Source organism: Monodon monoceros, unplaced genomic scaffold, assembly GCF_005190385.1.
Source record: "Monodon monoceros isolate NGI ecotype Baffin Bay Population unplaced genomic scaffold, NGI_Narwhal_1 Super_Scaffold_18, whole genome shotgun sequence".
In the NCBI taxonomy this organism is placed as follows: Eukaryota; Metazoa; Chordata; class Mammalia; order Artiodactyla; family Monodontidae; genus Monodon; species Monodon monoceros.
In genome coordinates, this window is record NW_021703774.1 from 120909010 (window position 1) to 120926642 (window position 17633).

At 35.0% G+C, this 17633-nt stretch overlaps 1 protein-coding gene across 4 annotated transcripts in view; it reads right to left on the reverse strand.

The window, feature by feature from the left end:
* The window catches only part of LRRC7 (leucine rich repeat containing 7), a 499978-nt gene that overhangs the window by 46713 nt on the left and 435632 nt on the right, over positions 1-17633 (reverse strand). For all 4 annotated transcript variants that reach the window (XM_029228809.1, XM_029228810.1, XM_029228806.1 and 1 more), the window contains one exon: positions 7113-7334. In XM_029228809.1, the coding sequence (XP_029084642.1) occupies positions 7113-7334 (222 nt within the window). The remainder of the gene's footprint in view (positions 1-7112; positions 7335-17633) is intronic.

Genomic DNA, 17633 nt, shown 5'->3' on the forward strand with positions numbered 1-17633 from the left:
AATATGCATAAATAGCAGTAATTTAAGTAGAGCAGGATGAGGTATGGGACGTCCCTGAAATCATTTGAGTAAATAATATACATTAAAACCATCTTAATATCTATTTTCTAACCATCTTTATTAAATTATTGCCTTTTAATTTTAAAATTCATAATTAAAAAACCCAAATATTTCCAAGTTTTTCTTCTTATATCAAACACTCAGGATAATGTATTTTTCTTCACTTGGTTCCGAGTGAACCTCACCTGGAACCTCACCTGGATGAGGTGAGGTTAGATGAAGCCTCACCTGGAACCCTTGTGAGCCCTTCAGGCAACTGATCAGAGCATCTAAAGAGATGTCTGAAATCATGTCTTAGCCAAAAGCTTCATGTACTCCACATATTATTAAGTATCAAAATGATTTCTTCCAGGGTACACTATAGCATCTCCTTCAAGGAGGGTTTCAGAGCTTTGTTTTTATTTCCCCTTGAATATGATGGGTGTGAGCTGCTTTGTATAACTCACAAGGCTTATTCTAATGTAATTCTAATGTAATGTTACAAGTTCTCTTTTAGGCACAAACTTTAGTTCAAATGTATACTCACAGGAACTGGCAGGAAACAGCTATGGAGCTCTGGCCCTCCTGATATGTTAGGTTCATTAGCGGGTATGTCCTCTTGTCTGGGGCAGACATGGACTTGAGGGTGCACTTTTCTATTTTTATTCTTCCAGTGTGGGCTTACTCTTGACCTCTATGTTTGGCTATAGTGCAGCAGGCTGTAGCATTATGTGGTAGACTCATGAAACTGCATTCTAATTCTAGCTCGACTTCTCTGAATCTTAGATTTTTAGTCAGTAAAACAGGAACTGCTCTATCCACCACAACATTATTGGTTAGATTAAATCAGTTAATATATGAAAGGATTTTGAGACATTTGAAGCATCATGCTGATGTTTTTCCTTCCTAATTCTGCTTTGGGGTCTATATGTTCCACATATACAGATATGCTTTGCCTTGGATTATACATTTGCAAAACAGAAAAACCAAGTTTATGTTAGTTTCTATAAAAACTATTCAACAAGTATGGATGACTTGTGTATACTTCTAAATAGTGTTAATAACACTATGTTATTCAGCTGGCAAATTGCTCAGTTATAGAATATCTTGATATCAGTTCTCAGCCTTGGCTACACAATAGAATCACCTGGGGAGTTTCAAAAATTCCCATTACCCAGCTCACATCCAGGCTAATGAAATCAGTTTCTTTGGGGATGAGGCCAGGGCATGAGTATTTTTCAAAGTTCCTGAGCAGCCTCCATTGGGCATCATGGAATTTCCTCAAAAAACTAAAATAGAACTACCATATGATCCAGTAATTTGACTCCTGGGTATATATCCAGAAAAAATGAAAACACTAATTTGAAAAGATATATGCACCCCAATGTTCATAGAAGCACTGTTTACAATATCCAAGACATGGAAATAACCCAAGTGCCCATAAATAGACAAATGGATAAAGAAGACATAGTATATATGCACAATAGAATATTACTCAGCCATAAAAAAAGGATGAAATTTTGCCATTTGCAACAACATGGATGAACTTGGAGGGTATTATGCTAAATGAAATAAGTCAGACAGAGAAAGACAAATACTGTATGATATCACTTATAAGTGGAATCTAAAAAATAGTACAAATGAATATATGCAACACAGAAACAGACTCATAGACATAGAAAACAACCTTGTGGTTACCAAAGGGAAAGGGTTGGGGGGAGGGACAAATTAGGGATATGGGATTAACAGATACAAACCACTATGTATAAAATAAACAACAATGATGTATTGTATAGCACAGGGAATTATAGCCATTATCTTGTAGTAACTTATAATGGAATATAATCTGCAAAAATACTGAATCACTATGCTGTATACCTAAAACTAATATGATATTGTTAATCAACTATATTTCAATTAAAAAAAAAGCTGAGCAGATTCTAATGTACAGCTGAGGTTGAGAACATCTGATATAAAGTATTATTTTATTGTGAAGGGGAGGATAAGCTGAATAGTCATTTGGACTGGGAAACAAAGGGAAGAGCTAAGAGAATGGATATGATGGCTAAGAGTTTTCATGTGGAATGGGAAGGATTCAAATCTTACTTTCTGGCTTTCTTCAGCTCACTGTTTAGTACAACTCTATTATTCTCTGTTATGTTCATCAATAATCAAAATGGTTTATGCATTATAATCTCTTTTCTAAGTAAAATTCCCTGATAATGAACTTCAAGTGACATGCACATGATTTTGTTGTAGATAATTTGTTAAAAAGAATATCCATTATTACACATCAGATTTCTAGTCTATGGAAATTAATACCTTGAATCTGGGTCGCACATTATGGTTTAAAAATCACTTCCATATATTTTATGCCATTTAATCCTAGAGTAGAAAACAGATGATACTTAACGTCTATGAAAAATAGATATGTAAAAGTAAGTGTATTAAATTAGAATTCTTAGATATTTTGCCTTGTTTTATTGTGATGGGTAGTTTGAAAGTTGAGATGGTTTCATCATTCAGGTGGAACATCAAAGTTTACTAAGTACTTCTTTATGGCTAAAAAAGGCTAAGTGTGTTGGTTAGGTAAAATATGACATTCATTTAAATTCATTCAACTTCATTAGTGGTAGCATTTATTATGTATGTTCATTGCTATATGGAACTTATTTTAATCAGATTAGAAATTCATTAGTTCTTTAGGTCACATTAAGAGATACAGAGGTATACTTTTTCTAATAATAAAACTTTCCATTTGTTGAGTATTTTTGCTTTTCAAAGAATTGGAAGTGTTCATGTGAGCTCCAGTCAGCATACCATCTGTATAAGGCAGTTCTATAACTCTGAATTGTAGCTGAAACATGTTTAACTAATATTATTTGACAGAAAGGGACACTGAGGCCACAGCAAGAGTCTGGATCATGTGGTTAATTTAATGGTAAGACTGGTACACAGAACTTGGGTTCTGGGCTAGATAGACCTGGATTAAAATTCCAGCTTGGCCAATTATACCTCTCACAAGTAGCTTGGCCAATTATACCTCTTACAAGTTACTTATTTTCTCTGTGCCTTGGTTTCTTCATTTATAAGAAGGAAATAAGATTATTGTGAGGACTAAATGAAATAGCGTGTGTAAGCAGGACCAGCTATGTAATTAGTGGGGCCTGATGCAAAATGAAAATGTGAGGCTCTTTGTTGAATGATTTTTAAGAATTACAAGCTGGTGACAGCAGAGCATTAAACCAAGTGTGGGGTACTTCCAAGTGCAGGACTTTGTGCAGCTGCACAGTTCACACACCATGAAGCTAGGCCTGTGTGTAAGATACATGGTATTTATAGCATAAATACACTATATATAGTATAAATAGCATAGTCGGCACTCAATGTATGGCAACTGTTGTCTTTTCTTTTCCTACTTTCATTCAGACTTCTCTTCCCTGAATTAAAAAAATGTAGATTCGTTGTAATCGGTTGTTTTTCACCTGTAGCATTCCAAAAAGTGATTACATTTTTAAAGTAAAATCTCCAAGCTTTAGTAGAAATTATTGTGCTTTATCATGCTGCACACAGTATGTTTATTTGTACTATGTTTATTTTTTATTTACTTATTTTTTTAACATCTTTATTGGAGTATAATTGCTTTACAATGTTGTGTTAGTTTCTGATGTATAACAAAGTGAATCAGCTATACGTATACATATGTCCCCATATCCCCTCCCTATTGCGCTCCCTCCCACCCTCCCTATCCCACCCCTTTAGGTGGTCACAAAGCACAGAGCTGATCTCCCTGTTATGCGGCTGCTTCTCACTAGCTATCTGTTTTACATTTGGTAGTGTATATATATCAATGCTACTCTCTCACTTCATCCCAGCTTACCCTTCTGTACTATGTTTATGATGTCTTCTTGCACTTAAAAATTATGAATGACTTAGATTTTTTCCATATTGTACTTGACCAAATTTAACATTGTTTTTGTAGTAATCATTTAAGAAAACTCTATTTTCTCTTAATGGCCCTTTTAATGCACCACTAGAAATGCCTTATGAAAATAGAGTAACTTGATTTATATGCCTGAAACCCATATTAGAATTTTCAGTTACCTCCTTGGTCTTTGCACTTCAATCACTACTCTATAATTTTCACGTGAAACTATACAGTTCTTAAATGTTTTAAATATTTTCCTCCTTTTTTTTCTTGTTAAATATGGAAAAAGTCTTGCTTTAAAGGGCACACACACATATTAGAGAGGTCTGAGTTTTCAAAAGAAAAATGAGTTAGGAAGGTAAAAAATACAAAAAATATTTTTATTATGAGAGTGAATTACATAACCTCCTTCAGCCTCTTTCTGTTTGTTTGTTTGTCTTCTATCTATAGACTAGGGAGGTTGGACTGATATTCATTAAGTGCCCTCCAGTATTTTAATTCTTAAAATCTTGTATTTCTATTTCTTCTGTTTCTTATTTCTTTACTCTCAGTGCCAGGCTTACTTTGTGTGCGTGTAGAATTGTATCATTTGACTCTCTCAAAAGCTTTTTGAACATTGTTGGTGGGTGGTAATGTTCTCATTTTATAAGGAGAAAAACAGAACCTCAGGAAAGAGTTAATGACTTGTCCAGATTCACACATTTTAATAAAAGTTAACATGAAACTCGAACTCCAAATTCTGAGACCTATTCCTAGTATTCTCTTTCCTGAATGCTGTAGAGCTAACCAAAGAAGTGGAGAGGTTAGAAAAAGAAAAAGAGATGAAAGAAAACAGTGTAGTAGTTGTGGTGTGCTGGAAAATGTTTAAGAGCTGGCTGGGGGAAGGGGAGGGCCCTGGTTTGTAGTGTTTGCTCATTTCCCTGGTGTAATTATCCCCACAATTTCAACCTATCAGTGTGGTGTCGCTGAAGGTAGAGTTTGGAAGATATGCACACAGTAATGAGCCAGGATGAGTATGCTTCAGCATGCCACTGGTAGTGGATAAATATTACACTGAATCATGAAAAAGGTTTTGAGAAACTGTCTCCAGATTTGTAACTCAGGGGAGGGGGGAGCATAGTCTGGGGACTAGTACTATTGGTTTAAATGCTCCTTAGGTTTTCTCGTGGTCACTCCAAAGTTTTCATCTCAGCATTCCAAACCATTTCAGCCTGAAACCAAGGCAGAAAAAACCAGGAATTCAAAAGGAATTACACTTAAGTACTTTCCTTAATATAACCATTGAATGTTTAAGTTTTTATCTCTCAGTTTGAAAGACACCTGATGCTGTTAGAGTTACAAATCAAAACACTTACAATGACTATAAATACATTCTTTGAAAGAATCATGGTATTTTAAGTTTGATAAGCATGTAAACTAAAACTTAGTAATCCTCTCATTAAGTCAAGCTATATAATTTATGTATTTTTTGAGAAATAATGTAAAAAAGGCCTTTAGAGTGTTCAGAATAACTGTATGCTAATACTAACCCTACTATTCAAAGTAGGGGAAACAGAGGGCATTGATCTCAGTGGATTTTAAATGTGCTGATTCTGGGAGAAAAAAATTTTGTAATAACTTATCTTATTAATTATTCCTGTTAACAGGAATCATTAAATCAGAGAACTGGATTGAAGTTATGATATTTGTGGGGGAGAGGATATATGAACAATTTTTAACCTAAGATGCCTGTGGTAAAGCATAATTTAAAACTTTATTAACTTTTTAGAATCTCTGGAGGATTAAAAACCTCATCTCATTACCTGATTAAAGACACCTGTCTGATTTATTTAACCTTAAATCCAACATTTGGCCTAGATCAAGGCAGGATAGGAAGAAGATTATCTTAAAAAACCCTGTCTCAGGGCTTCCCTGGTGGCGCAGTGGTTGAGAGTCCGCCTGCTGATGCAGGGGACACGGGTTCATGCCCCGGTCCGGGAAGATCCCACATGCCACGGAGCGGCTGGGCCCGTGAGCCATGGCCGCTGAGCCTGCGCGTCCGGAGCCTGTGCTCCGCAGCGGGAGAGGCCACAACAGTGAGAGGTCCGTGTACCGCCAAAAAAAAAAAAAAAACCTTTCTCAGCTTCAAGAAGGGTATTAAGAAACTCGGGAGATGTCAGGAGCAGCTGGGATCCAAATAATAAATGACTCAACAGCATAAAGGAAAAAACTGGAGAATGAAGATAATCTTGTCTGATATGTTTAGAAAATAAGGACGGTGATACGTGAAGCTTTGAATAAGCAATAATAAAGTGAAATCTTTATAAACCATATTAAGGGGTTAGAGAAGTCAGTGGGAGCTTTGCCTAATTATCTGAAGAATGAAATAAGAGAAATTAATTTAAATTAAATTAATTTCTCTTACTAATTAATAAGAGAAATTAATTTTCTGAGAGTATTAATATCTTGATGTCTTACTTTCTAACCTTAATATGACTCAACAGGTGAGATCTTATTCAGTGTTCTGGCCTTAAGAAAGAAAAGCAGAGTCTACAATGGAAAACCAGATCCTAATTTAAATAGGTCAGAGGAGCAGCAATTTTTTTTTACTACATGGCACTTATCAATAGCTTTTGGAGCATTTCATAAATGTTTCCTTCCTAACTGCTCTTTATCATTCTGTTCATAGCAAAACTTTATCTCTGTATTACTCAAAAATCAGAAGATAAAAGTTTTAAAAAATGTTTCCACAAATCGAGGGGAATATACAGTTTAGTTTTTACACTGTCAATTTCACCAAAGGCCTTGGTAAATATACCTAATCCATTGAAGCTCTTTGTAACATTCAAAAGCTGTGCTGCAGAGCTAAATTGGAGTTGGGAGTGGGCAGAAGGAGGTGCAGGATAAACCAGAAAAAACTATTCCAATTCATCAATTTTTCTTTATGTGAAATGGGCATTTTACCAACCATCAATTACTATATGTTGTAGTCCTTAACCAATGAAAATAATGATAAAATCCCTAAAAAGAGTGCTCTACTCCATTCAACATGGTGACAGCATTAATGTGTCCCAAACTACATTAATGAGGGAAGGCAAACCACGGATTTATGGGACTTTCCCCAAATATTTCCTGAACATTTATCAATTATAAAAGCTCTACTCACCTGCTCTGGATAGCCATCCATACTCCTTTGCCCTTTAGTTTGAATTAAGCACCGTCCAGGCTGAGGTCCCCGGGTGGCCTGTGAAGAGGGGATCTGAATAGGCAATGGTGACTGAAACTGCTGGATGGTTACTTTGTTTATGTTTCCCTCATATGGCTGCTGCTCCCGGCTACGATGTTGAAGGCTCTGGGACCCCATCAAGGTCTGGATGTGGCTGCCTGCCTGTGGAGAAGATAATCTGTCAGAAGATTTGTGGTGTTGAAAGGATGTGATTAAAGTAGAAAAAAAAAATGTACAGAATACCTCTCCAGTAAGTAAAGTGGCATCATTTGGGCTTTCAGCCATGGCTAGGAAGCATAATGAAAAAACAGTAAGGGTCTGCCTGCTGTGGTTTGTGAAAATGCTAATATCGGAGCAAGGTCATGTTAAATACACTTGTCATCTGATGGCTTGCCAAAGCTTATTTTAGCCCCCATTTTAAGGAAACAAAGTTCAGTTTGGAAAATCTCAAGAAGAAAAAGAAGTCACAACTTAAAAAATAAAGTGGAGTTCTATCTGGCATTTCATTTAGAATAATAGCAGGGAGAGAGATGTAATATATGAAACATCAGGGAGAAAATTATAGAAACTACTTTCTAATTCTGCAGCAAAAGAATTGAATTGCATATTTGCCTTTATGCCACACACATGTACAGGAAGCTTGTTCAGGTGAGTATAATCAATATTTATTAATTTTCTGCAATATTAAATCAAGAGTATGGTTTTTGCAATCTTTAAGTTCCATTAAAAATTAATCATGTGATAAATTCCTGCGAATATCTGTAGCCTGTAGAGGCACTAGATATGGAAAGGTCTTTAAAGTGAACTCTGCATGCAGATCATCTTCACATGAGCTTTCAGAGAGACTCATCAGTACCTCATTTAAAACAACAATGATCATTTATCAGCCCTTGAGGGTGGTTGCTAGAGGAGAAAGGGCATGCTTACTTTGGTCTCCCATCTTTAAATGACTGGTGCCTAATCCTGTTTCTCGTTCATTCCGATTTTCTTACCTTCATTCTAGCATGGGCTCCTTGAGTCATTCTACCTGATATCTTTTCTGTCAAGCAAGCAGTTCTGTTTGTGAGCTGATAACCTAGAACATGCCATTTATTTATTTATTTAGCCATGCCTCGCAGCTTGTGGGGCTCTTAATTCCCCGACCAGGGATCAAACCTGTGCCCCCTGCAGTGGAAGGGCAGAGTCCTAACCACTGGACACCCAGGGAAGTCCCCTAGAACGTGCCTTTTAAAATTAAGTATGGTTTAACATGGAGGTCTAACATGGGAAGTGAATGCTTATCTTTAATACTTTTAAACCTACGTTTTAATGCTGTGCTTGGTACTTCACCCATTATTAGGGAAGGATCTGAGGAATTACTTCCTGAATCCATTGTCTTTCTTTTGACCTTTTAAGGGTAGGCAATTTGGAATTTAAAAGTAAATTTCACCTTAGAATTCATTAGTTAGGAAAGTTTGTGAATTTTCCTGACTAATCAAGATTTTTACTTACTATGAAAAAGTCAGATTGGAGGTATAAAGGAAAAATTATTAAACAAGTATTCAAGGAAAAGATGAATTTTAATTATTTTAAAGTTCTTAAAGAAGAGCAACATAAGAGACATAGGAGATGACAGTGATCATGCAAAATCATTTGGAGAGGGAAGGCATGTTGTTTGATTCCAAACAAGAGGTAATTTCAGTGAAGAAAATATTCAAAATTATTATTTAGCAATATGCAAGGGAAAGAAAAAATCATTTGTTATATTTTAGATATCCAACTGATTGTCTTATCATGTACAACTTTTTACATTCAAAAACAGTAAAGATATTTCAGTCATGAGAAACTGGAAGAAAAGATGCAAAAAAAAGTTTCAGGCTATAACAGCACAATAACAAAACAATTATCAATCTAATACTGTCTAATGCAACCAGGGATCAGAAAATTACGATATCATAATCACAACTAAGATAACCTCATAAAGGGCAAATGTGTATTTCTCTAATGTATCTATTTCCTTCTCAGAAATCTAAATGAAAGATGTCACAACTTTCTCAGCCATTCTAGAAGACTGAACACCCTTCTGGTCGAGTTTTTCCTTGTTGCAAATTCAATTCTCTCCTACCTCCTTGGAATTTCATGTTCTCTTGTTTGGTAGGCAAGGAAAGCCATGATAAACCCAGTGTCACATTTGGGGCTGCTGTACTCTGAATGAAGTCACTGGCCTGATTATTTAGTTAGAGAAAACGATTTCCTGGAGCTAGAGGAACTGGGGGTGTAGGTGGACTAAGGCTGACTGGCCTGGCTACTGAACAAGCAATTGATTTTACATTTATATCTGCTTCTCACATCCACTGGTATAATACTCATGGGTCTTCAGTTAGTCCTTGAGCCAATGGGAAAGAGGAAGACTGGTTGTTTAATTGAAAGTGACAGGCAAGCAAAGAATTTTTATACCCAGAAAAACTTAGAGAGCTCCAGAACATAGCTTTAGTCCCACAATGCACAATCCATTAGAAAGTCAATAATGACTGCTTAATAATACTTTCATTGATTAGAATATTCTGGTAATGGTCTATCTAAGGGTAAAAAAAACATAGATATTATAGAACTATAATAGCCTTTAGACTTATTTTTATGGTTTATTTTTTCCTTCTGATGGGACAGTTTAAACTTTAATTATGCTTTGATTTGAAACTCTTTGAGGGCAAGCACCACATCTTACTTACCATCTTTAATAACCGGCACAGTAACTGGCACTTAAGAAACAATGGCTACTATTCAAATACTAGGTGCTAGATAATGTACTAAAACTTACCTTATACATATTGCCTCCTTTAATCCTTACAATAGCATTAAGGGATAATTATTATTAATTACTATTACTTAATTTTACTGAGGAGGAAACTAAGGCTTGGAGAGGTTAAGTAACTTTCCCCAGTAATTTGCACAACTGGTAAACTGGCCGGACTGGGATTTGAACCAAGGCTGTCTGGCAATCAGAGTTCATGCTCTTAAACACAAAATTACATTGCAACCACCATTCCCCAGAATTGTCTCTCTTCCTACAATAGTTGAACTATGAAATGAAAAGAAACCACAGAAAGGAACAGAAGGGTCTGATTGTTAAGGAAGGATATATTAAATTTCTTTAGCAGCTCTTCAATTTGCCAAAGGGCCATTCCTACTTATTGAATTAGGTCTATTATCTATTTTAGATCCTACGTATTTGACTTAGAACTTTATACTTGAGCAATTAGGAGGATACTCTGTGTATTTAGTAATCTTTCCATAATTATGAAATAATGACACTCATGTTCACAGATGGCTTGGCAAAGCATAAAGTGGGCATGGAAGGAACATTCTGTAAAATGATTCTGTTCACATCAGTAGCAGTTTTTTCACTCTTTTTTGGGGCTGCCAGGTACAATAAATGAGGATGGGGGATGACAGCTATAGAAAGCAAAGAATTAACACTAAATTCTTTGTGAAGGTAAGCAAATATGAATGACACAAGACATCTAAAGGGACAATTATGGTGTGGAGGGACTGTAAAGAGTAAGTTATTTTGACTGGCACAGAGGCTTAAGAAAGGTAATAAGGGTGCTCATGATGAAGTACAAAGGACTGATGAAAATGTAGGAAATATCGAGACTGGATTCGTTCAGATAGAGGGTTAGCTATGAGGACACTGACTCATACTGAAGGAGAATTTGAACATGAAGGTTTCTATAAAGGCTGAGGTACACATTTTGAATGATAAAAAGAAATAGAGATTTGACATTTGTTTTGAACTTTCAATGGGAGGTTGGACAAAATAACATGTATTTGAGAATAGTGATGGAATATGATGTTTTCAAGTTGACCCAAAACCATACTGTCAAGGTTTATGGGGAAAACTTCAATATCCATAGGACCCAAGGAAATATTTATGTCAAAGCCACAGAAAAGATATGTGATTTGATACCAAATGGCACTGTTCATACGCAATTCATCTCACAGCTCATCAGGCTTATTATGTGGAAATTTGAAATGTTTGGGAGGTTTTGTATGGTATAAAATAAATGACTTTTTCACTACAATAAAGTTTTGGTTCACACTATTTTCTTAGAAGAGAGTGTTAGACTGAGAAGTTTATTACTCAATTTGGTTATCAGTTTTACTACCCATCTTTGCTCTTGGACCACTTGTGGTGCTCCCAAAAATCAAACACAGCCTCAAAGGATGACAGTTTATGCCACTGGGAATATTCAAATGGGTACAACTCATTCTCTAAAATTAAGTTCAAAAGAGTTCTAAAGATGTTTGGGGTCAGCGTCAACAATACGGAATTACATACAAAGGATAATTAAGTAACTGATTTCAAGGAAACATCAGCACTCATTTAAATGAGTCAGTTTCAGTAATTTTGTAAAACAACAACAAAACAGTCCTATCACTTTCTATCTGCACCATGTACTCTGCAGTGTTTCTCCTTCCTTTGTTTTTTTTAACATGCACTTTAGGTTTTAGAAATTGAGACAGTAGGATTTCTGCTTCTGGTATGTGGAGTAGATATACTGTTCCCTATTCCCTCCATTAAGAACAATGAAAAACTCTGGACATTGTACATAAACAAATATAGGAAAACTCTGGGAAGTAGACTGAAGAAGCTAAGGACCAAGTAACAAGATGGTGGTAAATTTCTCAGGTTTTATTTTTGTGTCATATATCCCAGACTAGGAGTTGAAAAAGTGGGCATCCCCTAAAATGCCAGCCAGTGCAGACAACAAAAGCCCTAACAAAAGCCTACTCTCTCTAGCCAAAGAACCAGGAAAAAGGGGCATCCTAGCAAGACAGAAAACTTTTAGATTGCTCTACTACAGCCAAACAACATGGAAAGAACTGTGGTCCCATCCCAACAATGCCAGCAAAGGCCAAGTGGGAAGCTGATACTTCTACCCTTATAGGGATTTAACAAGGCACGACACTCCTGCTGGGGTGGTGTCAGAGAAGGCCAAGTAAGGTGTCATTGCATTCATCCCCACTGACCAGTACAGTAGTAAGCCACTCCTCACCCAGTGGTGTTAATGGAGACCACATAAGGAGCATGAATTTACACTCTGACCCAGCAGTAATGAGGCACTCCTCTACCTTACCATTAGGGTGGTTAGAGGAGGTCTTAGTAGAGAGTCAGGATTTTCTCCATCACCCAATTGTAATGAGGCTACTCCCACTGAGGTATCAGTGGGGCCATCTGGGAGCTGGAACTTCAATCCCCACCTAGCAATAACTTTGGAGGAGAGGAGACTTTGCCTCAAGTGTCACTGGATGCTAAATGGAAAAATTGAACTTGTACCTCCACTTGGCCAAAATGAGGTGCTCCACCATTCCCCAACTGGAGTGGTGTCAGAGAAGGCCAGCTGCAACAGATGGTTAAATATAATCCAGAGTTTTATAACATAATATGAAAACGTCTAGGTTTCAATCATACCAAGAACCAGGAAGATCTCAAACAATGAAAAAAGACAACCAATAAAGGCCAACATTGAGAAGACAGAAATTAGAATTACCTGACAAAAATTTTTAAGACAACAATTTAAAAAGTGCTTCAATGACCAATTACACACATGCTTGAAAAAAACTAAAACATAGAAAACTTCTGAAGAAGTTTTCTTAGAATAATGTCTTAGCAAAGAAACAGAAGATGTAAAGAAGAAACAAATAGAAATTTTAGAGCTGGGAAATACAATAACTGAAAAGCTCTGTGAGTAGACTTAACATCAGAATGTAGAGAATAGAGGAAAGAAACAATAAACTGAAAGATAAGACAGTAGAAATTATCTAATCTGTAACGGAGAGAAAACACATTGAAAAAAAATGAACAGTCTCAGAGACTCTGTTCAAAAGTTCCAACAGTAATATTATCAAAAAAGAGGAGAAAGAAAGTGGAGCTGAAAAATTAAAAGAAGAAATAATGGCTGAAAAATTTGGCAAATCTTATAGATTTAAGAAGCAGAGAGAATCCCACACAGGGTAAACCCAAAGAAATCCATGCACAAACACATGATAATCAAACTTGTGAAAACTAAAGACAAAGGAGAAATCTTAAAAGCAGCTGGAGAAAAATGACGTCTTACTTATAGAGGAAAAACAATTTGAATGACAGTGGACATCTCATCAAAAACCATGGAGGACAGAGGAAGTGACACAATATTTTTCAAGTGCTGAAGGAAAAGAATTGTCACCCCAACATCCTATACTTGTGAAAATATTCTTCAGTAATTAAAGGGAAATTGAAACATTCTCAGATGAGGGAAAATGAAGAGAATCTGTCACCACTAGACTTATCCTAAAATAATAGCTAAAGGAATTTCTATAAATCAAAAGAAAATGATAAAAGAAGAAAATTTGGAACATTAGGAAAGGAGAAAGAACATGGCAAGCAAATATATGGGTAAAAAAAAAGCTCTCTTTTTCCTCTTGAATTTTCAAAATTATGTTTGATGATTGAAGTAAAATTATGTTACTGTCTGAGGTGATTCTAAATGTATATAGAGGAAATATTTAAGACAATTATACACTGAGGAGGGTGAAGGGACATAAAAGAAGGTAAGGTTTCTATACTTCAGTTGAACTGCTAAGTGATGATGCTAGTAGACTCTTATAGGTTATGTATATGTAATGCAATACCAGGAACAATAACTAAAAAATCTACACAAAAAGATATACTAGAAACACTGTAGAAAAATCAAAATTAAATTCTAAAAAGAATTCAAACACCTCAGAAGAAGCAGGAAAAATAAATTAGAGAAGCATAAAAAGAGAACAAACAGAAAAAAAGAACTTAAATTAAGACCTAAACCTTAATGTGTCAAATTAAATTAAATGCATAGAGATTAAATACACAAATTAAAAGACAGATCTTGGCAGGCTGGATTAAAGAACATTATTCAACTATATGCAGACTATAAGAAGTCACTTCAACTATATAACGAGCTAGGCAGGTAGATATTAAAAGAATCAAAAATAAATATCATGCAAATATGAATTAAAGGAAATGAGAGGTGGCTACATTAATACTAGATAAAGTAGATTTCAGAGCAAAGAAAATGTACTAGGAATAAAGAGGAATTTTATAGGATGAAGAAGAGTCAATCCACCAAGAAGACATAGCAATCCTAAATGTATACACAACAAACAACAGAGGTGCAAATGTGTAAAGCAAAATTGATGGAACTAAGAAAAAAATAGACAAATTCGTTATTGTTATAGTTGGAGATTTCAACACCCTTCTCTAAACAACTGATAGAAGAACTAGACTGAAAATTAGCAAGAAAAAGAAGAATTCAACAATACCATCAACCCACCAGATCTAATTATCACTTACAGAACATTCTATCTGACAGCAGCAGGATACACATTCTCTTCAAGTTCCTACAGAATATTTACTAAGACTATATCCTGATTTGGAAAACAAATCTCAACAAATTTTAAAGAACTGAAATCACACAGAATGTGTTCTCCAGCCACAATAAATCAAACTAGGAATGAATGATAGAAAAATAAAAGGAAAATATTCAAACACTTGGGAGCTAAACAATGTAGTTCTAAATAATTCATGGATCAGAGAGGAAGTCTCAAGGGAAATAAAACAATACATTGAACTGAATGTAAATGCAAATTTGCAAAATACAGCTAAAGTAGTGCATATACTAGAAAAGAAGACACCTCAAATCAGTAATTAAGATACTACCTCAATAGCTTAGAAAAATAAAAGTCAAATAAATCAAAAGCAAGTGAAGGTAGGAAATAATAAAAAAGTTCAGAAATTGATGAAACAAAATGAATTACAGATAAAATGAATAAAACAAAGAGCTGATTCTTTGAAAAGATCAATAAAATTGACATACTTCTAGCAAGACTGAAAAAGAAAAAGAAAGACACAAATTACCAAAATCAAGAGTGAAGGGGATATCAATAAAGGCCCTGCAGACATCATAAGGATAATAAGGTATAATACTACAAATAACTCTACATAAGTAAATTTGACAACTCATATGAAATGATTCATTTCCTCAAAAAACACAAACTACTATAACTCACACAATATGAACTAGGTAATTTGAATAGTCCTGAAACTATCAAGGTTGGATATAATTTAAAAACTTCCAGGAAAAACACCTCTGGGCCCAGATGGTTACACTGGAGAAATCTATCAAACATTTAAATAGGAGTCAGCAGTAATTCTGCACATACATACTTTTCCAGATAATAGATGAGGCAGAAAAGTGTCTCAATTTGTGAATAAAACCACATAAGGACAGTACAAAAAAAAAAAAAAAAAAGAAAAAGAAAACTACAGACTAATATCCTTTAGAATACTGATGCCAAAGTCCTTAACAAAATATTGGCAAATAGCATTCAGCAATATATAAAAAGAAACATCAATGGCTGAGTGGGGGTTACTTGAATAATACAAAGCTTTTTCAATATTTGAAAATCAACCAATGCAATGCCTTGTATTAATGGGCTACAGAAGAAAAATCATGTGATCATATCAAACGAAGCAGAATAATGTTGTCTTGAAGATAAGAGTGTATTTATGTCAAGCACCTTAGTACAATGCCTAATATGTATTGTAGATACTGTTTTATGATTATGACAACCAAACTGTTAAGCTTTATTTTTTTCCTCTTGTGGTGTTTGTATTCAGCTAGGGCAATTTTGATGCCAAAAATCTATGTTCTCCCGTTTGGACATTAGAGGACAAACTTTTACAAATACATGAAAGGGAGCTCTGAAGCTTGAAGGAGAGGGGGTAGGAAGTTGCTGTTTCTCTTGCCCTAGGGACTTGGTGACAGTGCATTCTGCTGGCACAGTGCAGTATTGGGGGATGGGATTCAAATTATTTGCTGATCTTAAATTTTTTAGAGCCAAATACTGGTAATATACTCCAGTGCTTCAAATGACAGATAAAAAAGTGAGGCAATAGGGCCTTTCCCTTCAGTGCATATGCCTTAGGACGGCAGCTGGCTGATATGTGCAGGCAGTCATTTGTGGCTTAGCGTATCTCTATAAGCAAATTTTTCTGTGATTAAATGTCAACTTATAAAACATAGCTCTGGAATTGGAAATTATTAATCAAAATGAAAAAAACAACAGAGGATCCATAATAGAAAAAATGGTGAAATTAGAGCTAAATCTACACATTCCACCTACAGTTTGTTGTGTGATGATGCTGACTTTTACATTCCTGAAATAAAATGAAAAGGAAGATGTTAGCACTAACAATAAAAGTTTGACAATTACTTATTTTGCCCTTAAGATTTCTAGGAACCTAAAGGTAGTGGAGTAAGTCAGATAAAAATCAAGTGTCAAGAAATGGCACCTTATCATTTTGACATCCTCTATTTGGCAGCAATCCTTGATCATCTGCCAGTTGTCATGTGGTTTAGGTCTTCAAATTACATACTCAATCACGGTCATTTTCATTACAATGGATTAATTTCACATTTTACTTTTGCTTTTATATTTCTTCTGAAATGAAGATAGTATAAATGTTATTGAGTTAGCTCCATTTTCTGAAGTAGAATAGTCATTTGTGTTAAGGAACACCTATGTTAAGAATTGATGAAGTAAGTAGTTTTAATCTACCACTGTTTTCTATTGCTTTGATCTGTGGCAAGATTTCTTTTTTTTTCCTCTTACTTAATAGCCATTTGATAGACACTCTTCGGGTTTGCACTTTTATTAAGGAAATAATTTAGAGTCAGTCTGGATAAGAACAATCTCCTGATTTTATGACAGTAATGTCCCACACTACTGGAGATAGCTATATTGTTGCACTGGTATTAGGAGATAAAATAACGTGCTTTGTGAATTAAAGAATTAATGTTGTATTAAGTATGAAAATCCAATACAAAAGCGACTGTGAAACTAAACAATATTCAGCTGTCATTCTTGCTGTAAGTTAGGGAAGAATTTTCCATTCACATTTCTACAACTTCCTACCTGCACTATTTTTTAGAACAAATTTAATTACATAATAGGAATAGAATAAGTTTTAAAAATACCTATGAATTAAATAATACTAAAATCAACTGATTAAAATATATCATCCTGGCTGTTCAGATTAACAAAAGGAGTATTTGAAATGGATCATTAAATACAGAAAATTATTTCATTGATTTTTTTCAAAAGCTTCTTCCTGATTTAGCCACTAAGTGTATGGAACTGCCTCTGACAGATCCCATTTTCATGAAATTTTTGACTTCTTACTGGCCATGTGCTCTTGCTTTGGCAATTAATTCTTGTTTAGCAAGCAAGTCTTTATATATTTTCAGCCTTCTCTCTCTTACATAAATAATTTCCAATTATAGGGAGATTTGAATCTAATTGGATGTATTCATTCTTATTTCTCTAGTATAGCAAAAGGCATGGCTTCATGGGCACACTGGAAAAGGTAACACAATCATCAATCAATAAGCTTTTTTAAAAAAG